Source organism: Condylostylus longicornis, unplaced genomic scaffold, assembly GCF_029603195.1.
Source record: "Condylostylus longicornis isolate FDR11 unplaced genomic scaffold, ASM2960319v2 ptg000054l, whole genome shotgun sequence".
NCBI lineage: Eukaryota > Metazoa > Arthropoda > Insecta > Diptera > Dolichopodidae > Condylostylus > Condylostylus longicornis.
Window position 1 is genome coordinate 276268 of NW_026578023.1, and position 24470 is coordinate 300737.

The 24470-nt window shown below is 24.2% G+C and overlaps 5 protein-coding genes across 10 annotated transcripts in view; 3 read left to right on the top strand and 2 right to left on the bottom strand.

The window, feature by feature from the left end:
* The first annotated feature begins 157 nt into the window (after positions 1-157).
* On the top strand, positions 158-1121 carry LOC129611606 (succinate dehydrogenase assembly factor 2-B, mitochondrial-like). Its single transcript, XM_055524818.1, has 3 exons — positions 158-337; positions 452-630; positions 682-1121. Exons 1-3 carry the CDS (start codon positions 296-298, stop codon positions 953-955), a joined length of 495 nt encoding a protein of 164 aa, XP_055380793.1. The 5' UTR covers positions 158-295; the 3' UTR covers positions 956-1121.
* Positions 1050-3604, bottom strand: LOC129611605 (DNA mismatch repair protein Mlh1). The gene is made up of 5 exons (XM_055524816.1): positions 3508-3604; positions 3122-3244; positions 2776-3039; positions 1669-2709; positions 1050-1602 (listed from the first exon to the last, which is right to left on the bottom strand). Exons 2-5 carry the CDS (start codon positions 3232-3234, stop codon positions 1050-1052), a joined length of 1971 nt encoding a protein of 656 aa, XP_055380791.1. The 5' UTR covers positions 3235-3244; positions 3508-3604.
* A 552-nt stretch (positions 3605-4156) lies between these two features.
* LOC129611600 (uncharacterized protein DDB_G0287625-like) lies at positions 4157-7243 on the top strand. Of its 2 annotated transcripts, XM_055524811.1 has the most exons (4): positions 4157-4736; positions 4811-5012; positions 5107-5681; positions 5742-7243. In XM_055524811.1, the coding sequence occupies exons 1-4, from the start codon at positions 4581-4583 to the stop codon at positions 7044-7046; spliced, it is 2238 nt and encodes a 745-aa protein (XP_055380786.1). In that variant the 5' UTR covers positions 4157-4580; the 3' UTR covers positions 7047-7243. The 2 variants fall into 2 exon arrangements, with proteins under 2 accessions (XP_055380786.1, XP_055380787.1); XM_055524812.1 differs by lacking the exon at positions 4157-4736 and having other exon boundaries at positions 4928-5012; positions 5070-5681; positions 5742-7203.
* A 400-nt stretch (positions 7244-7643) lies between these two features.
* LOC129611601 (poly [ADP-ribose] polymerase tankyrase-2) lies at positions 7644-9554 on the bottom strand. Its single transcript, XM_055524813.1, has 5 exons — positions 9334-9554; positions 8382-9274; positions 8268-8330; positions 8009-8204; positions 7644-7947 (listed from the first exon to the last, which is right to left on the bottom strand). The coding sequence occupies exons 1-5, from the start codon at positions 9415-9417 to the stop codon at positions 7792-7794; spliced, it is 1392 nt and encodes a 463-aa protein (XP_055380788.1). The 5' UTR covers positions 9418-9554; the 3' UTR covers positions 7644-7791.
* Positions 9555-21031: 11477 nt separating this feature from the next.
* The window catches only part of LOC129611614 (sodium- and chloride-dependent glycine transporter 1), a 79141-nt gene continuing 75702 nt past the window's right edge, over positions 21032-24470 (top strand). For 2 of the 5 annotated variants that reach the window (XM_055524826.1, XM_055524830.1), the window contains exon 1: positions 21032-21348. The gene's annotated coding sequence lies outside the window, so the exon portion shown is untranslated. Of the gene's footprint in view, positions 21349-21566; positions 21660-22094; positions 22546-24470 lie in introns of those variants that run through there. The other 3 variants (XM_055524831.1, XM_055524828.1, XM_055524827.1) reach the window with 3 other exon arrangements.

The window sequence follows — 24470 nt, forward strand, 5'->3', positions numbered from 1 at the left end:
AAAAGTTGTACATAATTGATATTACGAGTATGATTAAGTGTTCAAATAGCTGGAGACGGACAAGATTAACGTCGATTCTTCAAGTACCAAATGTATTTTGACGTTTATATAAGTATTATATAAATGACTGCGATGGCAAGTCGTACTTGAAATTATATCTAATAAAAACAAAAATAGGTTTGACAGTTCTCAACTACCGAATCAATAACCAAATTTATTTTTCAAAATTTAGTTATTGTAAATAAAGTTTTGAAAGATTAATTACAATATTTTAATTGAAGGAAGTTGCTGAAAAATGTCAATATCTGCAAGTTTAACTTCATTGAGAAATGCAATGGTAAGTGCAATTTAACGTTTTAACTCAGGTTGTGAAATAAATTGAGTTATGCAATATAAAATATATAAATAATAAATAAGTATATAAATAATAAAATTTAAAACTTATTTAAAGACAAAAAGATCCTGTCGATTGGTTAAGGATGCACATCGAACACTTTCTTCTGGTAGCGATAAATCTGACGGACCTGTTAATGGAAATATTCCCATGATCGATTATGATGACCCCGATTATTTACCTATACCACAATATCCTGCAAAAATAAACGAACCATTAGAACAAAAAAGACAGAGGTTTGTTTAATACTTTATTACGATAAAAATTTTAATGAATCAATTTTACAGACTTCTTTACCAATCTCGTAAAAGAGGAATGTTGGAAAATGACTTACTTTTATCAACATTTGCTAAAAAATATTTGAAAGATATGAATGAAGAAAATCTTGTTTTTTATGATCAATTGATTAATGGCCCTTCAAATGATTGGGATATATACTACTGGGCTTCAGAAAATAAAGTAACGCCGCCGCAATATGATACTCCAATCATGAAAATGTTAAAAGAGCATGCAAAAAACGTTAAAAAGGAATTGAGGATTAGACAACCAAGTTTATATTAAAAAATATATAAATGCAATACATACACATCTACATGTAAATAAACATATAACTATAAATATTCGGCTAAATTTAGTAATTTGAAATTTCAAATTATTAGCATCTCTCAAAAACTTTATAAAGCGTAGGTAAAGTGGTTAGTTCAAATAAATAATTTTTAAAACTGTTGCTCGGTATCAGATATTTTTTCATAGCGGGGTACAAAATGTGTTCAACATAATACTTATGTGATGCATTCAAATTAGCTATGTGCGGAACAAAAGCATAATATTCAGCTGTTTGTTGACAAAATCCTTTAAAACATATTTCTTCGCATTCCCAATCTACATCAGTAGCTAATCTTAAAATGTATATTGGTAGTTTTTCTAATGAAGGTTTGTGGTGCTCTAATAAAAGCGGTAGAGATTCCAACATTCCGTCTTCTGTTATTTTTAAATTAAAATATTCTTCCAATATTGGGGAATTTTCTATCAGCTTGTTTTTAACAATGTCAGCCAAAAAAGTTTTTTCCCCATCTTCCTCAGTCCACCCACTTTCTTTTGTGTCTAGCGCTATTAAAGCCATGTCATAAATTGATATTGAAGGTTTGAATTCAATTTTCTTAAAATTTTGAAATTCGTATAACAAGAATTGATAGAATAGATGAGTACTATAAAATTGAATTTAACATTTAGCATCTATGTATGTATGCATAATTATATTTTATAATTCTTACCTGGCCTTTATGGTGTCACATAAATATAAACCATTTTCGTACTGAAATGTACTGTATTTTTCATTAACTACTCCAACAAAACACATTCCTTTAAATATACTCCTCAACTTTGTACTGCAACGATTCTCTATACTTTTACGCATATTTAAAATACTTGTCAATTTAGTTTCTTTTTTATTTTTGTTATAGCAAGGTGCTTTTGAAAATTTTAAATTCAGTTCACTGTTTCCTTTCATTTTTATAGCTTGCTCTGAAATAAGAAATTTGTCCAACTTTTGAACATTTGCGTCAGTTCTAACAAAATTTTCTGGTTTTATTTTAACAGAATTTCCTGACTTTTCATTTTCTTTGGCAATAGCATCATTACCAACACCTGGTAACCGTTGCTGTCTATAAAAAATTCTTGCGCTATTGCAACCAGTTAATTTAGATTCTATATGATTTTTAATTTTTTCAATGATTTCATCTTCATTTAAAAAGTGAACTTCATGTTTAGTAGGGTGAACGTTTACATCTACTGAAGTTGGCTCCAAATCTAAGCTAATATAAATAAAGGGAAATTCACCTTTTGGTAAATAGGTAGCATATGCAGAATCAACAGCAAATTTTAAAGCTTGTGATTCGACTAATCGGTGATTAATAAACAGGAGCATAATTCCCTTTTTTGCTGAATAATTTGGGTTAGATATCCATCCTTCAGCTTTGAATTTTAAATAGCTCTCATTCACTTCGATTCTTATTAAATCTTTCCCAATACTATTTCCAAATATGAGTCGAATGTTGCTGTCTGCAGTGCTATTTGGATTCGTTTTTATTGCCGGATTTTCACCTGATTTCCTGAGGACAAAACCTACGTTGGAGTTGTGTACAGCATACTTACAGACTATGTCCGATATTTTTTGAAATTCTTCATTTGGCGATTTCAAAACTTTTTTTCTTTGTGGTACGTTATAAAAAAGATCCTCAACTGTTATAATTGTTCCCTGATTTCCAGCGCATGCTTTGATAGAACCTTTAAGCAAACCATCCTCATATGAGGCTCTTGAAATATAACATGTATTGGAAAATTAAATATACAACTTATTTATAAAAAGTGCATGTATATACTTATAAGCACAGGGCTCCGATTTCGTTTTTGTTTGAATTGTTAAATGCGCCACGTGACTAATGCTAGCTAAAGCTTCACCGCGGAAGCCGTAGGTCGCTATATTAGAAAGATCATGAAAACTTTTAAGTTTTGATGTCGTAAATCTTTCACACACAATATTAAGATCACTTTTGCGTATTCCAGTCCCGTTATCTTGGATTTGAATTAATTTTAAACCTCCTTGTTTTACAGTTATTTGAATATAAGTCGCCCTAGCATCTAGACTATTGGGTGATTTAAACAATAATTATTTAGAGATTTTTGTCATAAAGGTAGTTGTTTTTAAACTTAAATATTGAAATCTACCTATTTTCTAGCATTTCCTTTATAGCATTTGCTGGTTTTTGTATAACTTCGCCAGCTGCTATCCGGTTCACCACTACTTCATCTAATTTTTTGATCTCTTTGGGCTCTTCCATAAAGAATTAACTATCATATATAAATAATACAAGTAAAAATAAATATTATTTTTAAATACAAAAAGTTGACAATACAACGAAAATATTTTATTAACTAAATACATAATATGTACTAAATAACGTAACGAGTACATATGTACTAAATAACATATGTTTCTACTTCATAAGCGCCAAAATTTAAAAGTTGTTTTTTTTTTGTTTACAAAACAAAATCATATTTTTGGAGCGAAATTCACAGTACATGACATAAACATAACACATAAATTATAGTACCTTTTAATTTTCATTATTATAAAACAGGAAAAAGAACATGTTCGTGTTTTTATACATTTTTCTACTATGTACTAGTTTTTATACTATTTTGGCAATAGATCTGCTAGTTTAATAGAATGGCACTTGGCAGTGAACAGCTGAACTCTCATTTTTAGAATCTTTTAAAAGTACTTGATCAGCAAATTTTTAGTATTTTTATGATTACAGTTTCTCTCATCACAAGCAATGATTTTATTTTTGTGATGAGGAAAGTGTTTTGTGAAACTAAAAAGTTCACAAAAAATATTTAAAAAAGTGAAATATTTGACTTTTTAAAAATAAAGCGCTGCATTGAAAACTGGCTCTTATTTTGAAAATGAGTATTTAAAAAACAGCACAATTTTTGCCATACAAATTTAAGGCAGACAATGTCTTTTCATTTTTGATTCACATTAAAATAAAAGCAAAAGAAACAAATTAATTGTGATAAACAGGTGGATGACGGACTGTTTAATTTTGATATAAAATATTTTTTCTTTGTTTATGTTCAGTTTCAAATTTCACTCCAACATTATAATATTCATTTAAAGAATCTGTTCTAGTATAGTTTCATAAAAAAAATTTGAGTTCCCAAATTATAAGCATTTTAACGAAAATTGCTATTGCAAAGATAGGAATTTCCATTTTTTCTTTAATTGAGAATAAACTTTAAGTCAATTTATTAAGCGGGTGCCTATTATTTTGGTAGTTTGTTATATAAATACTTTTCCAATGCAAAAAAGTGTATGAATTGGCAATAACAACAGTCTATGTACGTCATAAACGCTGTCAAACTCAAAAAAATTGATTTAAATCTGACATTAAGAATTCCGTGCGCATTTAATTTTGTTAATGATTTTATAACTTCATTGGTTAAGTATATAAAATGTAAATGCGAAAGTCAAGTAAAAATTAAAAGAAGAAATGTGGCATTTAAGATAAATTTTGCAAATAAAAATTTTAATTAGTTATGCATTATAACTTATTGAATAATTGGAAGTGGTATAAGAAACATCAGAGGTCCTAAGATAAATAAAAAAATCATAAATCAAAAAATGTACAATCCATATAAAAAAAAGAAATTTTTTGTAAATCCCCATCCTCAGTCCTTTATAATTTTTGTTTATGAATTTCAAAGAGATGAAGCTAAAAGGAAAAATAGATTAGTTTCTCTAAAAGAAGCTTATTCCAGTGGCGCAGTCGCATGGAAGGTATTGTGGAGTCATACGTGAAATATATGTACATATATTTGTTCTTAAAATAAAAATTTACCTGTAAAATTTAGGAATTACCTGAAAGCGAAAGAAGTAGATACGAAAGGATTGCAGCTTCACCTACTTGGAAAGAATATAAAGCAAAATATCAATCATATTCATACAACATGAGTTTTACAGAGTTGGAAGAAATCGAGAACAAACGTGTTTTAGAAGAAAATGTTATGTTGAGAGAAATAGATTTTATAATTGATGAGGCCAAGCGTAATGAAAGTAAGTAGATAGAGCTTTAAAACTATTTGTAAGTGTGCAGATACACATTTTTTAAAGTTTCCGAAACCGAATAAATCATGAAAACGTACCGTAGCTGTAGCTGAATTAAGGTTAAACTTCATCATGGCTAATTATTTCGTAAAACTAAATGATTCTGAAGAAACATATATTCCCGCAGAGATCTCAATTTGCAAGTTTTCAATACGGGATGGTATTCTTGATAAATTTCATACGTTTGTCAATCCTGGTGTATTGCCTTTTGGTCATGCATTACAAGCTCGAGAGCATGCCAAATCGACCCATCAGTTGGAATTACCCCCAAATGCAGTTGGTGAGAAAAACTTGGGAAAAATTTATAAAAATATTGCAGAATTTATTAATCCACAAAATGAAGATAACCGCAAAAATATTGACCAAAATATTTTACCACCTGTTTATACTGATACAAAAAGTGTCCGAGTTATTAAATCTATCTTAAAATTTTGTAAAAATGACTGCTTCGATGAAAATATACCCAATATTCGCGTATATCCATTACAGAACATATTCTTTAAAATGAAAATTGCAGCTTCATTTATTGGTGACACTAAAGCTCCTGACTCAATAGACGAATCTAATGAAATTCTTTACAGAGATAATTATGAGTATGAATTGAGTTTATCGTGTAAGGTAAAAATTTTAATTTTGTTTAGTTTTTTTGTTATCATTTAAATGAACTTATTGTTGCAGTTTCATGAAAATTTGGAATGCGGGAGATTTTGTTCATTGTCTTCAGTTACGCGATGGTCCTACATTTTTGCGGAAAATATATGTCCAGATTTAGCGATTAAATTATTGCCAGGTCTTCATATGCCATCTGAATGTGGTTATGTTGCAAAAGAGGCTAAAACTATAGAAATGAAACCAATGCCTATTAAAGAGCAGAAATATAAAACACACCGAAATGGAGAGATGAATCATATTGCAAGCCCGAAATATGATACACATAACGAGGAAAATGGTTACCACGAAACGGCAATAAAATTGGAAGTAACAAAAATTAAGGTAGAAAAGCCTGATTCCGTGTGCGCGGGCACAGATCCCAAATATGAATATGATTCCGATATTCAGAGCGTCAAAAGCTTAAATAAAAGTATAGTTAACATAGATTCAGATTCTGATGATGGAAAAGGAATCACAATTGTAGATAAAAAATTGAAACGAACAAGAAAAGATCACAACGATGCTAATTTTGAAGGAAGGAAATCTAGGCGATCACGTTCAATTTCGTATTCAAGTTTCAATAAAGAGCGGCATTATGGCAAAAAACATAACAAACGAAAAAGCATTGGTAAGCGACAAAGATCTAGATCAACGGAAAGGAAGGGGAAAAATTCTAGAAGATCAAATTCTAGCCTGTCAAATGAACGCTATTCAAAGTCAAAATCGCATGATAAAAGGTATATCAAAATGAAAAGGAATTCAAAGTCGAGATCCAGATCAAGATGCAAATCTAAATCCAAATATAATTATGGATATAGGTCACGATCACGAGATTATAAAAAAAATAGATTAAAAAAATATAAATCAAGGTCACGATCAATTGATTATGAAAAAGTTAAGCCAAGAAATGAAAATTACTTTAATAAAGAAAGAGAAATATCCTTTACAAGAAATTACGATTCTCGTTCCCGTGATAATAAATTGAGAACACAACGATCAAGAACGAGATCGTCATCTAGATCGGGATCCAGATCTAAATTGAATAACTATTCCAGACATAGATATTCAAAATCTAGATCTAGATCACATTCCAAGGATTATAGAAGACCCGAATTAAAAAATGACATTTATTTTGATAGAGAAATCGAAGTACCCCCTGCACCAAATCTCACTCCTCAATTGCTTTATGATAGTAGAAAATATCACTATAGTAGAAATTCTATTCCCCTTGCATATACTTCGCCCCAAAGCGGCAGTAAATCATACACAACTGGCTTTGAGCCCCGTAGTTATTATTCAAAATCATTTTATTTTGATAGACGACATTATTAATTTCTTGTTTTTTGTACATTTGAATTTTAAGTTAAAAAAAAAATAGAAATAAATACGTTTTAGTTTAAGTACTCATGCAATTGATTTTGTCTATCTTTTATATTAATTTTTAACGTTAAAGTTATCAATTAAGCAATCAATCTAAATACTTATCTTATGATTTATACGTTTCTTATGATTTTAAATTAAAAATGCACATGTAAATTAAGTTCCAAATCTGTCAGATAAATATTTTATTTGAAATGGAAAAATATTATTATGTATTTTAAAAGTTCTTTTTTAAAAATCAAATTTTGAAATGACTGCATTTTACAAAAAAAAAGCAAATTAGGTTTAACTGATTGTATATTTGCATTATCAAAAAGTTGGTACAATCAAAATTGTCATTTTTATCAAAATATGGTTTGGTAAACCATATAACATAAGAGTAAGTACTCAATATTGTTCAAATACTGTAGAAATGTCGAATAAAAAACATTTTTATGAAATGTAATTTTGTATCAAATTGAAATAAAAAAGTAAATTTTTCATGTACATATTAACAAAACTAATTACTAAATTAATTAGAAAATTTTATTTTAATCAGATAAACATTCTTAAATTTTTAAAATTTAACAGGAAATGCAAAAAATTTTTGTAATTACACACTATTAAAATTAAAGTATATATTTCTTTTCTTAACATCTATAGAGAAGCTTTCAATTATATTGTAAATTATATTATGCTGCTATATAATATAAGAGAATTAAAAGGGTTTAAATTTAATACATAATATAATTGAAACACCTATGAGAATAGAATATTTTATACAACATTTGAGTTTGTTTGACTTTTGCTTTTTAAAAAGATATTCATCATAGTCAATATATGTCGGTGGTTTATCAGGACTGAATGAGTGCAACTAAAAAGACAAAACAAAAGAATAAACTATACTATAATTTTCAATCTTCAAATCAACTTACATATTTAGTCGTTTTCGTTAACTGCTTTAATATATTTTGGTATCGGCTTAGAGATTCCTTCATTTTCGATGCCTCACAATGAGAAACATTTCCGAAACATTGTTCTTTCAAATTTTGAATTACGAATTTTAATGCTGCATTCAAAATAACCAAATTAAGAAGGTGATTTGCAGAAAGCATCAGAATATCGTAAAAGCTGCAATATGCTTATTGTTATAAATTTATTTAAATCTATAATTTTCAAATCTATATATCTTACTTGTCGTTTTCTTTCCTTTTAACCCTAGCTATGGATTTTTTTGACCAATGATGCAAATGAAAACTATATGGAAGTCTGATTAGATTTTTTATAAAAAGTTAAAGTAATACTCACTATAATAAACCCATTCGAATTCTTTTTCTTTGATATGGGAATAAAATGCCAATATCTTTCATTTGACTATCTGTTAATGTTAAAAATTCAGCTAAATTTATATTTGCCAAAGCAAAATATTCGGCAAATCTTTCCATTTTGATATCTCTTAAAATTGCATAAATCTCCTGAAAATACTCAGGTACTTCAGATTTCAAAAATATTCGTGGTATGTGATCACGTAAACAATTATAAGTGAGGAATGCCGACGGTATGCTGTATGGAATTTCTTCTTTTGGAAGTATTTCCAATATGTCATCGAAACCGAAATTTTGTGCGAATTGACATGGTGTATATCCTTTATTATCAACAATGTTACAATTCACACCTGATTCAATTAAAAATTTAACTACTTCTTTTCGATTATTTTCAATAGCTATAAAAATAGCGGTTTTGCCTTCGTTATTATGTGCTTCCAAAGAAACATGTGGTAACAATTCATGTAAAATACTTAAATGTCCACTTTCGCAGGCGAATAGAAATGGAGTCATGCCATACTTGTCAGATATATTAATAACAGCCCCTTTTTCTAATAATAAAGTTACAATTTTGATCAAATGACTTATGTCTTTTAAATTTTTAATATTGCATCGACATACTTCCATCAATGGTGTTATCGAATCAACTTGTCGATTTACATTCGCATTATTTGCTATTAGGTATTTTACAATGTCCAAACACGCTACTCGACACGCTAAGTGCAAAGGAGTGGTTTCATTTAGTATTAAATCATTGCAGTCGAAATTTAGGGCAGTGATTTCGTTGATTGTTCTTTCTAAATCTCCTGAGGTAATAGCATCATATAAATTCTGATCAGGGTTTACGGGGCGATAAACTGTCCGCTTCCGAGATAACTGAAATCAAAAATTTGCTTCAAAATATACTTGAAAATAATCAAATTAGGCTCATTCACCTTGTCACCAAAAGAAAATCCTTCATATAAGTCATCCGAATCACTATCATCTGAATCTGACATAGGCGGACCATATTTTAACATTTTAAGTGTTTTTATTTTTAAGAAAAAATACTTATTATGCAAAAAATAAAATGCAAAAGTATTTTTAAAATCAAAATATCCGAAGTATGTACATAGAAAACACTATTCTGTTTTTCAATCAAAAAAATAACAATAACAAAACAAAAAATTTAGTATTGCCATGTTGTATCTATAATGTATTCAGAACTTTTTTTGAAACGATGTTGTGATGGTTTGATAAACTTAATAGTATTGTCTTCAGACTTTAGCAGAAACATATTTTCCTAATCGATTTACATACATGTTATATGAAATTGAGTTTTGCTACATTAACATGTTTTAAACTGACATTTTTTTGTTATTGAAATTATTTCATTAAGTAACAAAGTGACTTTTGCCAATTTTAATTTTTTTAAGTTAAATTTCCACGGTCAAAGTTTTGAGCAAAGACAATTTTGTTTCTACTGCAACAGAATTACTATAAGTTGAAGTCAAATTTTTGGATTGGCTGTACATATAAATGTATATGGGTGTTGTATTACATACTTTTGAAGTAAAATTTTTGAAAGGTCACCTTTGATAGGCTTTTATTCTCTGCCGTTGGGTTTTTCGTCCTTTTAATTTTAATATTTTCACGTGGCTTAGAGCTAAAGCTAAAAAGATACTGCATGCATCTGCATATAGACATATTTAGGTTTACTCCGGATTCCGGATTTTGGAAAGAAAATTTAAGATCGCATATTTAAGGAAATTGTTTAAAAAGAAACAAAAATTTTTCATAGATTTTGGATCGAAAGTCTAAATTATTTAAAGAAAAAGAAAAATTTCATGATATTTACAGGGTTGTACTTCAAAATATGCATGTTATTTGAGATACGCTCGAAGTTCAAGTTAGAAGAAAGATCGGGATTCAAATTTTCAAAATTCTAGAAAATTACGATAAAGTATTAGGTACATACATACATATATAGATTTGAAATTAAAAAATTGTTCTCATTACCTTTTTTACTTTTTGTTTTATTATTTGTATGTTTGTTTCTTCATATTACAAAAGAATATTTACCAGTAACTACAACATAATGAATCATTCACATTTGCGACACTGTCGCAGCGACAATTGCACGAAGTGTCAAAGTATTCAATCCACTAATTTAAATAGGGAAGGTTTTATTACTGCGACAAGCTACAACACCATACCGGAAGTTGTAGAATTACGGAAAATTTAATATTCGTCGTTGGAAAATTTGATGACAATTCAATGATAAACGTCATTTTTAATTTTACAATAAAAATTGCGAGAAAAACGGTCATTATATTATGATTTCAAAAGACAAATTAAGAAAAGGAAAAAAAAAACAATGCAAAAATAGTAAATGCATATACACACAACTAGCAAATAGATTTTTTTGAGATTGTTTTTATGAATTACTATCGCTATCGCTGCTCTCATCTCGCCAGACTCTCGTTATTCTAGTGTCGCTGCAATGTGAATAGCGCATAAAGCTGAAACGTTTAAAACAATTTTTGATATCAATATTCTTATTATTATTCATTTTATGAAACTTAACATCCCAAATCAATATACATAATATGTATGTATGTAGATATTTTACTAAATAAATTATTATCAAAAAATTTTACTTATAATTTTAATTCTAATGTTAATATATATACATATATGTACATAATATACATATATTTACATGGTAATTTTTGCTGATTAATATTGTGCATATATTAGGGAATTACCGAATTACTAAATATGGCTTAAACATGTATGTAATTACAAATCAATAAATTTAAAAATGATATAAAAAAAAACAAAACAATGATAGAGACCTTGATTGAATAATATATAATCAATTTTTTTTTTTGTTTTATTCAAGGATATATGAATACATATACATGATATTTGTGCATACATATTTATTTTATATTTGCACTTATTATAATAAATAATATTTAACTTTATTTGCAATTTGTAAATTTCCACAATATTTTCTTATTATTTTAATTTCCTACATAATGTATATGAAGCATTATTTTGATTTTACAATGTGCAGTGATTGCATTTAAAAAGCGTACAACAATGTTAATTTATTCCTTTGTCTCCATATATGAATACATATTATATACATATACGTTTGTAGCTATTTTTTTTTATCAAAAATTCGAAAATCAATAAAAACTTTATGTATAGTATGTTGTAAATGGTACCTATACATATATACATATGCACAGATATAGGTTAAATATTTTTTGTAGGATTTTCTAATTACATATACAGATTATATTTCCTGAACTACTAAAATCTACATACATACGTTATATTAACAGCATTCAAAAATTATTAGCAACAAAAATATGAAACTAATTAAATTTCTAAGTAAAATCCTTATTAAATAGTATACCAAAAAATTTCACAATTTATTTTACTGAATTTATTTTAGTATATTTCTGAAACCTTTAAGCCGCTTTATATAGAAAAATATACTTATTAATATACTTATACCTTTGCTTCTCCATGTGCTCACAATTCCTTTTGTTCGTCTATTATTTACCCGTTTATCTATCTGTCTCTTTGTGTTATTCATTTACAAAAATTCTACATCTTCAAGATATGAAAGTGAAATTTCGAAAAATAAATAGATATTAATTGAATTATTATAATTGATTGTCGTGGATTATTGTTCAATGTACCAGGTCCTGAAAAAAATCATAAACTAAATATTGTATATCTTTTAAGTCTTACTTTAGAATAGGCAGGTGAATATATCAATTTTAATAAGATCAAAATAAGTATTATAATTGTAAATTATCTGGCTTATTAAAACTTATTAACTGGCGAATTAAAAAAAAAAGGTCTGTCCGTGTATCTGCCTATCCCAGTTATAACGCAAATATTGAATTAAAATTAAGTTAACGCATTGAATTAAAACAATTATAGCATGGATGTATGTATATAATTAAACTGATTCTAAAAGAACCGTTTTACCGTAAAAGTTTTTTAAATACAAAAAATATACCCAAGTAACTAGATTTAAATTGATTTCTTAATATAGACGATACACATGCATGCTTTCATTAAATCACGTTATCTAAGTTAAAAAAAAAAAAATAATTAAAATATGAGTTTTTTCAAATATTTACATTTAATAAACATAAAAAAAACTAAACAATAAAAAAAATTGCATTTATTATAACAAAAAATAAAAAAAAAATAAAAAGAAAATTTAAACGATTCTTGTACCTACTTATCTTACGTTTTGTACTTGTATGCATGTATGTATGCATGTTATATTTGTCATTTGTTTCATTCAATTCTTGTTATTTGTTCTGTTGACCTTGACATTACACATATATTACACACATAGGCTTCCTTTTTATTTTTTTTACGATATAATTTAACTCTTTTTTGTGTTTTTGTTTTTTTTTTTTTTGAATTTTTCTCTTTTTTATTTTTACAGAAATTTTTAACGATCATAATAATATTAAAAACATTTTCATATATACATATGTATTTACATACATGTTATATTTGAATCTGTACTTAAAAAGGCATCAAAAGAAAGTGTATGAGAAAAGAATTTTTGTTAAAATTTTACAAGGACTTTTATTGTATTAAAAATTTAAGATTACAAATTGGTACACATGCATTTTACCTACTTATACATGAACATTTATATTCATATACGTATATTATCATATTTTACATGCCTGTACATATATTCCTACTTATATTAATTTCCTACATATTTAAATGTTTTAATGTGAAAATTAAAATAATTTTAAGATTTTTTGAAAAAAAAAAAAATAAAAATTATTTTTTTTTGGTCGTGAACAATATATGTACATAATATATTATGTAAATAATGTACGTATCTATATGTAGGTCTATTTTTTACTAAAAATTTTACACAAATTACAGGGTTCATTTATTGAGAGAATTTAATTTTTACTTAAAAAAAAAGAAAAAAGAATAGGTGAATTAATTTTTAAAATTTTTATTTGTGCAAAGTTAAGAAAAATTTATTGAAAATTAATATGGAGTTTTGTATCCGTGATTTTATTTGTGAAAATGAAGTTACGGCGAAATTTAAAATTTCATATATATGAATACCGATATATGTATATAAATGTAACTGCACAGAATGTAACGAAATTACTGTCGCGAATTTAATCGATGACAGTAAAATAACCTAGAGCCCTAATTTATTCAATTTGTATGGTACTATCTTTCCATTTCTGCAAATACGAGAATAGTTTCACGAAAATTAATTACCCTATAGTAAGCCCCCTAAACACTTGATTTTGCCGTTCTGCTTAAGCTAAAGCGTTCGCATACTTTTCTTCTTTTTTATAAATGACAATGGTATTTTTCAAACAATTTGGCCGATTATTATTGTATGTTTTAATAATTATTCCTATTTAATATTGTAGGTAATTATGTAAATTTTTGTTATAATTCAAAAAAGATGTGAATTTTGACCATATTAATTTATTTCAATATTAAATTTGTTTTATAATGTTAAAAAGTATTACGAATTCAAATTGTAGAAACTGCAATTTAAAATTATTTTATAATTAGCATAAAAAATCTCTTTTAATTCATATTCTTAGTAATTTTCTTATAATGGAATATATTTTTTAAAATAACGTGTTTTTTTTTTATTTATGACCTTTTTGTAAACAAATAAGTTAACATTATTTTTCATTTACTTGCAATTGATTTTAAAATTTTAAAATTATTTCATACAAGTTTTATCTATATTATAACGTTTTATATTATTACATGTGTATCACATATAAAGAATATTATAAGTGCTATATTAATATACAAGTTGTACTAGATTTATATTTCGTTTCATATAAACATGCATTATGCATACATACATATACACATATCCTAAATTCAAAATTCATTTCAAACATATTTTTTTACGTCTTTTAAATTCATATTTTTAACTACTTGTTTATATGAAGTATACACCGTATATATATTATAATTAAAAGGATATAAAATTTACGTCTTATGAATAATACATAAATGTTTATACAATATGTACCTATTACATGGTTTTGCATATTTGGAGACCTTGATTTTATATTTCTTTTAATATATGTACATACAAACACCCTTTTATTCCTCTATCATACCTTAATTGTTATTATATCAGCACAAAATGGTATTCAACATTAACATTTGCTATTTTTATTAAAATTTACATACGTACTTATGTAAGTATATACATAAATACATACTTATATGAGTGCATATAATAGTATTAAAACAATGAACGTATTATTTTCTATTCGAACATTTTTATTATACCTTATCCTTTCTTCCTTGTTTTTGCTCTTCAACAAAAACTATCGCATATTAATAAATATTATTTAATGTACTAACAATACTTATATGTAATTGTATTTATATGTATACATATATATTTATAATTTATGTACTGTAGGTATAAAGTGGAAGGCATACTTATATGTTCAAAGTTTTTGAATGAATTTGTGTATATCGTATACAATATGATTTTTGGTTATTTTGATATCATGTTGAAATTTATCTTCTTGTTTTATTTATTTGTTGTTAGAACAATGCATATTTTTTATAGCTATTTCCATATTTGCATGTATATGTATTATATTTTCCTGATGCTTCTTCTTGCATCAATACACAGTTTGTCTATAATCAATATGACTTACTTTATTTATGCGTATATTTAAAAATAAATTTAACTTCAATTCAAGCTGTAAATATAAACACTATGTAACATATAAATATCAAACCATATTATCTAAGACCTATATTAGACCTATTTTATTGTCATCTTAAAAAAAAAACTCCAATACTCGTACATGTGTTTGTAAAATATATTCAACTTTTATTAGTTTTTGGCACGAAATATTCTGAAAACTTTATTTCCCTACATTCCTCAATGATCTCAATGTATTTCTAATGTTTCCAATGCTCTAATATTCAATTAAAATAAGGGCTTCTTTAGTTTAAACATTGTTTTTCAAAATTTCAATATATTATATTGAAATTTCGATGAATTTTTGTATTCAACTAATATTTGCTCAAATTCTTATCTTTCAACAAAATTGTTCAACATCCAATAAGAAAATATCAACACATTGAAATGTCTCGTGAACAACTATACAAATATCGCATTCAGTTAAATATATGTATATATACATAATGTGCACACAAATATAAATAAAAAACAGTTTTCTTGTGCTATTATATAATAATATACAATAACATTTAATTACCCATTATACATTTACATATATATATATAATCTTAAACTATTTTTCAATATACCATCCCTTATGATACATTAATCATATGGTTATATAAATTTTGTGCACATGCATGTAATTAAAATTGAAAAACAAGATGTCTAATACTTGTATCGTATGTGTATATAATCTGAGAAATAATCATATTTATATTAATGATATTTTATTAAGAAAAATAGTTTAATAATGACCATTTTAATAGAAACTTCTTGAGTTAGAAAAACAGGGGAGTCTCTTGTGTTACAATACTCGTAAGAACATGCGTTAATATAAATATAAATACATTGGAAAACAAGTTTATAGTTAGAAAAAAGCATGTAAACAAATATAGAAAAAAAAATCATATAAAAGAAAATAAATAATTTCCTTGTAAAATTAAAAGCAACAAAAATAAAAAATGACTACCAAAATTAAGTTCTTAATCATTTAGGTTCCGCAACTGAAAAAATATTGCTAAATAACTCTGCCATTCATAAAATTGCGTTAAATTCTGTATTAATGCACAATTTAGTTTTAATTGTTGAATTAATTCACAATTTAGTTCGAATTGCTGAATTGCTTGAATACAATATAACAGCAATTTTTGAGAGCATTATTAAATTGTTGTTATATATTTACATTTACATATATAATTAGATATCCAAATTTTTAACTGTATATGAATATTTTTTTATTGAAATAATTTAACATAGGCCAGGTTATCTACAAAAATATAGATCAAATGTCAATTTGATTTATTTAACAACTAAAATTGTATAGTCAAATGACTTTGACGTGCAATAAATACTGTATTGTACTATATACATACTCGTAATTCAGCTACTATCGCTCATATAAGTTGAATTGTGTAGTAGCACAATTTTTCCAAATGCCAGATATAAATTAATTGTGTTTTCAAACAATTATATAAGTGCTTTTTTATTAAATACTAAAAGATTCACTTGACCGAGTAATTTACTGTTTTATGTAATAAATACGCGTACATAAAAATATTATCTGTACATTTATGTATGTATGGCACCCACCCACGTGTTTCTACTTTCTATTTTTGGTCACATATTATTTGAAGGTACACATTTATATTATAGGTACACATTCCTTTTGCACCTTAACAGAGAATATATAATATACAGTTAGATTTATAGTTATTTACTGTTAAAAAAAAATATTCTGGTATTAGTGTATAATAAATATATGTACACAAATATACATATATTTCTCTCGACTCATAATTTAATGTATACCAATACATACAAATAACATACGGTTTATTTTTTCCGATTATTTTATATAATATATTATATATATGTATATATATGTTGGAAATTTTTGCTCCCGGAAGCTTTTGTGAGTGCATTATTTTAATTTTGTTACTTATTATTTTATATTATTCTTATTATATTTCATTTTTTTTTTATAAAAGTCCTTTTGGAAGCTGTTCAGTTTTATATTCATATAATTGTATGTATGTATATATAAATTTTGTTTATATATTAATTGTTTTTTTTTAACTAGTCTATAATTTAAGTGATATAGTTTTACTTTTTAATATTTGTATAAAAAAAATGTTTAAAGTATCAGATACCTAGACTTTATTTGATGAATAAATAAAAACAAATTATAGTTTATTTTTTATTTTATGTATGTGTAAGTAAGTTTGGTATGTACACGACTTCCTCTCATATAATATAATATTCGTGTTGTTCTAATTATTTTATACTGTAATAAGTATCTATCCAGAGTATGCAATGTAAATAAAAAAATAAATAATGTATGTAAATATATATGCACAAATGAATTATTTATATATCTATTATATGAGATTTGCAAAGAAATTATAACGTATAGTGCAATACATAAAATTAAGAGTAACAGAATTTTTATTTATTATGAAAATCTTTATAATCTACATAACAATTTCGTACATCAATGAAAATATAATATGTTATTTCCATATACACAATTGTATGTGTACAGTGTAGATTTGTGTGTTGATATGTTTAAATAGAAATTTAATATACATGTTAATACATACATGATTAACTTTAAAAGTAGGCTGTTAATTGCTTTCCTTTTTAATTATATAAGAACTATTTTATTTAAGTATATAATTTTATTTATGTACTTTATAAATCCTTTATGACAATTTAATATGTTTACATTAAAATTCCTTTAAAATTTTGTTTGTATTGAACGAAGAAGAAAATTAAATGATTATATTTTAAATTATTAAGTATTTAATAAATTTATAAGTTAATAATGAATATGCTAATTAATTGCTTTATATATTTTATTATATAAAGCAATTAATTAGATCATTAATTATTATAGATAATGAATTTAATCCAAATAATATTTTATATTTTGAACAGAATTATAATCCAGTTTTTTTTTTTTTTTGAAATTGCAGTGAAAAGTTCATAAGCTTCAGATTATATTACTGCTGCCATAATTGAGGAATTAGTAATTGTAAGGTGAATTTAATAATAATACATAATTTTACTCCGTATTTAAATAGTTCAGTATTATTCATTTGTGTACATGTAGTGATTTTCAAAAGGATTATTACGGTAGGTTCAAATGGAATGTATGTAATTATTTTAAGAGAAGAATATCTAAGCAAAATTTGCCAAAATTCAATTTAACTTTTGAAATTTCAAAGAGGTATTGTAAAATTTTTCTTTATTTCAAATGAGGTCAATTATTAGCGAAAATAAGTCCACAATTAAAGCATAAAATGTACAATGATTCTGTTGACATTCATAAAAATTTCAAATTCCATATAATGAATAATTATTTTTTATAACAATAATTAATATAATGAATTAATATAATAAAAATTATTATTTTTGTATAACAATATAGTTGACAAGTAAAAAAATTTAAGAATTTAAACGGAAAATAAATTATGGTGACAGAAAAATATAACAAATGTGTTTTTTTATTTTATTTATTTGTAAAATTACTTGTATAACAGTTAATTGAATGGAAAATTATTATTTTTGTATAACAGTTAATAAAATAACTATCAACTTATATTTGTTTTCTTTCCCCTAATAAAAAATATAATATATGATTTTCTTTGAGCATCAAACCAATTATGTATTTCTATACAATCGCATACACACAACAAAATATATTTTTCCCTGTTGTACAAGTGACTATTTTTTTTATAAATTTCCTATACTATAAAAATGAAGCTTTTCATTCATAGCTTCTTCAATTATATTTACAACTTATACAGAAAATTATTTTTTTCATAGTATTAGTGTTTATTAAGAAAAAAAAAAATAATAAAAAAATTTCAATGTTATATCGGATTCAATTTTAATTTTTTTTTTCTTTTTGGAAAAAGCAACTATAAACCTTAACCTCTCTTTACCGTGAAAATTGCACAATATATACATTATAGTATACATAACTGATAAAAAAAGCAAAAAACAAAAAAAAAAGCAGAAAGAGGAAGAAATAGGAAAAGTTACAGCTTTTAAACATCTGGCTAGGCAACAAAACAACAACCTGTCTGAGTATTTACCATCTGATTTTATCTTTTCTTCTTATTCTTTTATTTTTTTTTTTTGTTTTAACATTGAAAAGAAGTTGTGGGTGGTAAATTTAATATGAATCTGTTATATTATATAGAAATTTATACATTTAAATTATTACACACAAAAAAAAAATTTTATGTGTATGTGTTTGTGTATGTTTATTTGAAAAACAAAAAAATAGTACTTACTTATAAGATGAAAGAATAAAAAAAAAAAAAAACAAAAATGTTATTAAATCAGTGACAGTGGAATTAAAATATAATATGTATAACAATATAATTTAATACATATATATGTTTGTTATGTATACAAACATTGTATTTGTAGGTAAATATTATATGCATACTTTTAAAACATAACAAAAAGAAAATTGTAGAAGAAAAGTGTTAGAAAAAAAAACTCTTATTACGTCCTTTTCTATATAAGCGGCACATATACGAATTTATAATGTATATATATATGTACATATTATATATACATGTATAATTTACAAAACAATTTCATTCTATAGTTATTATATGATATGAAATTTTATATAGTTAATATGTTATTATTTTGATATACATACACATAATTATTTAGATATAAAAAGTGCTTAAAGTATGTATTTTTGAGTTCTAAATTTCATTTTAATATTTGTGATTCATGTATGCATATATACATAATAAATATATTAAAATATGTATATTAATAATTTAATTTAGTAATAAAACAAATTTTTCAAGAAAAAAAAAATTTGAAAGATTTTTCAAAAATTAAAATATCCCTAAAAGTATGCAAATTTATTTTAAATTCTGATGACTGTTTACATAACAAACTGAAATTATATTATTCGACTCAGATTTATGAAAATTATATCTGGAAATGAAAACGAAAATGAAAATCAGTTGTTCGCCTTACAAAATTTATACAAAAAATTGATTGTCGCCATTTTACTTTAGAAAGAATTTTATAGTACATTTGATGAGAATAGAATGATTTCTTTTATTTGGTATCAGACAAAATCTGATGTTAAACACTGTCTAAACATACAACTTTCATTAGACTCATAATAAATTTTAGATTTTATCGAATATATGAACAATATTTAAAATATTAACTATGACGTTCTATAGCTGGCAAAATTTTAATTGCAAATTTTGTTATTATAAATAGGGCAGTAGCCAATATAATAAAACCGGATTTTTTGATATTTTTCTTATAAAATACCATGAATTCTTATAAATGTGCTCTATATTGCAGTATTATGGTTTTCTTATTCTCAAAGTATTAATAATACAAATTATACTGTGACATGATCCTAAAGTAAACAGTGTTAAATTTATGTTTTCCATATATATATATATATATATACATATATAGTGGATAGGTTCATGGATTTGTGACTGATTTTTATACTGTTGTTGTCCTCTTATAATTTTTGTTAGTGTTTTTTTTTTTCTGTTGTCTTATTATTTTTTCTTATTATTTTGTAATACATTTGTTGCTTTAAATATTAAAAATATTTATTATGTATACGTATATATGTATATATACTTTGTTTTTGATGCTCTTTTTGAAGGTTTTCTTCTTATTTAGGTGCAAAAAAAATACTCTTTCTTTTTTTGTTGTTGTTTATTCTTGTTGTTGTTGTTCTTATTTCTTGGTGTTGCTTACTGTTTTTGGTTTTTTTTTATGTACTTGTTAAGGACGATAACAATTTTTCAATTTAGTTAAAATTTTCTCTCGCATTCGATTGCGAATATTACTCTTGCTAGCATCTTTCAATTGTTCAGTTGTTATGTATGCACGTTTTATTAAAATCGTTGATTATTTTATTATTATTATTACGTTTTTTTTTTGATAACAATTAATATATAAATTTAAATAAGTTAATACCTTATATAATAATTTATTATAAAATAATAAAAGAATAGAAAAATCACAAAAATTTGTATTAAAAAAATTAGAAGAGAAACCAAGAAAAAAGGAAAAGTAAAAAAAAGAATTGGAAGTGAAAATTCAAGGATTTGATGAAGGAAATAATTAATTTAACCTTAAAATTTGTTACTTAGCATTTTTATTTTTTTAAAGAGAATAATTGTTATATAAAGTAAGAAGATATTTGTAAAAATTAAAATTTAAATTTCGAAAATAAATATTTTTTATTTTTTTAATCTTTAAAAATGCCTAATTTTTAAGTTCTTTAAAAATAAAATAAAAAACTAAATTTAATAATTAATAAAAAAATTGCTTAAGGATTAATTTGTAGAAGTATTAAATGAAAATTTTTAACTGGTCTTATTTATTAATTTGATGGTAGTTATATATTTAAAAATAGCGGCTTTGGAATACTTATATCTTAAAATATATTAAAATATTAAAAAGTGTAGTGACTCTTATAATTTAAAAATAATTACTGTGGTAATAATTTCCAAATTTAATTTAAAATAAAGAGTATAATGAATAATCTTAAATAAATTTAAATTAATACAATTAACTTATATATATATATATATATATGATTAATAAAATAATTAATATAATTTTAATTAATACATTATTTTAGTAAATAAGAATATTACAATTAAAATTATTATTTGAAGTGCAATAGAGTTAATTTGCAGTTTTTTTTTTTGCTTATTTTTAAATCTCGTTATATAATTTAGAATTTTAAAATAAATTAAAAAAGTACATATTAATGCATATGACGATAAATTCATATATATATACATATATATTAAACTCTGTTCATATATAATGTAAATATATTGCAAAAATTTACATTCAAATAGATTTATTTACAAAATCATATATAATAATATGTAATTTGTATGTATGCAAAATTTAAAATTATTTTATGCAATATAAAATAGAAATTATAAAACAAAAAAAAAAAAAAGAAAAACAAAACAAAATTTTAAATTTCATGCAATTATAATGTGCGCAAGCTCAACTTTTTAACTACGAAACAAACAAAAACAAAAACAACAAAAGAAAAAAAAAAGGAATTTTTCCGGACCCGATCAAAAATAGTTATCTCAATTTGTATATGTATGTATATGCATAATTGATATACATACTTTTAGATGTTCTATATAAATGTAAAATATGTAATTCAATGTATATACACACACATATACATTTATGCTTTTTTTCTTTTGTTTTTGTTTAAATTTTCTCGTTTTTTCTCTATATGTACATATATTTTTAGAAAATTAAATATTTCCTAAAGAATCAGAAAGGATGCATTCGCAATTGAAAAAATGATATCGCGTCGCCTAAATATATGCAATATTATTTGCAATTTGTAATTTTTATTTTATTTATTTTTTCTTTCGATTTTAATTTTTGGTTTTTTTTTTAAAGAAATTTTGTGCAAATTCTGTGCAAATTATAAATTTATTTTATAAAATTAATTAACCGGTTAACAAAAAAATTATATATATATATATATATATATATATATATATTTATAATACATCTTAAATTTTATTTAAATGATGAGAAAATAATATTTAATTTTCAAAAATGTTAAACTTAAAAATTTTATAGTGATGCATAAGATTTAAAGATTTATTCAAAATTTATAATTAATTATTATTACAAGTGGTGGTAAGTTTAATTTAAAGTGATTCTTCTTTTTTTTTTAATATAAAACTATAAAAATATTTTTAAAAATTTTGGAAGTGAAGTGCAATGAAAACTTTTATTGAAATTCATTTTTCATTTATACAAAATTATTTGAAAGTAATTTAAAATAACTTTTAAAATTTTTATTTAAAAATTATTTAATGAGAGGAAATTTCATATGGATTATCTTTTCTCTGTTTTAAACTTAAATATAATATAATGGAAAACAAAACAAAAGTGAATTGCAGTGAGTTTAATGATCGTTTATTTAATAATTAATTGAACAAAATTTTAATATAGAATTTGAGAAAAGTTTAAGGACTTTAGAAACGAAAGGAATATTTCTATTATAAAAGTAAAATTTATAAAATAAAAATTGAAATGATTTGGACTGAAACAAAAATTTTTTTTAGAATGTATAAAATAATTAATTACCTAACTAATTAAAGTAAGATTTCAATAAAATTAAGTAAAGTTATTAATGATAAAATGTCGAATATAAATTTTACAATGTCATGAATTTTTAATTGAAATAAATAACCTTAGTAAAGATTTTTCAACCTCAGAAATAAATTAACCAAAATTAAAATAAATGGTGAGATTTTAATTAAATTTTATTTATTTTTATTTTAATTTGTAATTTTAAAAATTTTGCGTATTAATTTCAAATTAGAATTTTTTTTATCAGTAAATGTAATTTTATAAACTGATGAAAAAATTAAAACTGTTATACAAAAACTGTTATACAAAAAACTGTTATATTTAAAATATTTTTCATATTTAATTATATAATTATTTTATAATTTTTAAAAAAATTTATCATGTTTATCAATTTTATAGAGGTAGTGATCAGTTTTGTTAATTATACTAGATTAAACAAATTTTATTAGAATACATACAAAACAAATATTTTTGGTCATAAAATAATTAGAATATTTTGCGATATTTGAGTTCTATTTGAAGGTATATAAAACAATTTAAATGGATATCACTTGCCAACTACACTAGCCTTGAAAAAGTTGATTTATTTAAAGAAGTAATTATAATCTCCTAGATGGTTTTATATTTTTATATATAAAGTATTGTACTCCTAAGATAGTAGAATAGAGCATAATGTACTTCTTATATAGCAAAATATACATACAAATAAGCGTTTCATTTACAGGTTATTCTGACCTATTCCGAGGTAGTTATAATTTCCAATAATATATGTATAAAAATACAATACAGGGCAATCCGGAATTAACAACAAATTTTGCATATCGAGTTTTCGGTGGGAATGCACTTCTCCATAGCAGAGAAGTGTAAGTAAACTATTTTTAGCAACCTGTCGGTCTGTCGATCTGTGTGTAAACGTGTGTATCTCAAGTATCAGGCCTCGGGAACTGCACTTTTTAGTTTTACATTTACATTGACCATTTTGATGAAAATATTCTACCGATTTACTTGAAATTTCATATATATGCCTTGCTCGACCGTCCGCAAAACTTCCTAACTTTTGGAAGAAATCAGGTATTAGCAACTGGACGCTTAGTACGGGCCGAATATACATTTTTGCGTATATAAAGAGAAATAAACAACCGATTTCATTAAAGTTTAGTG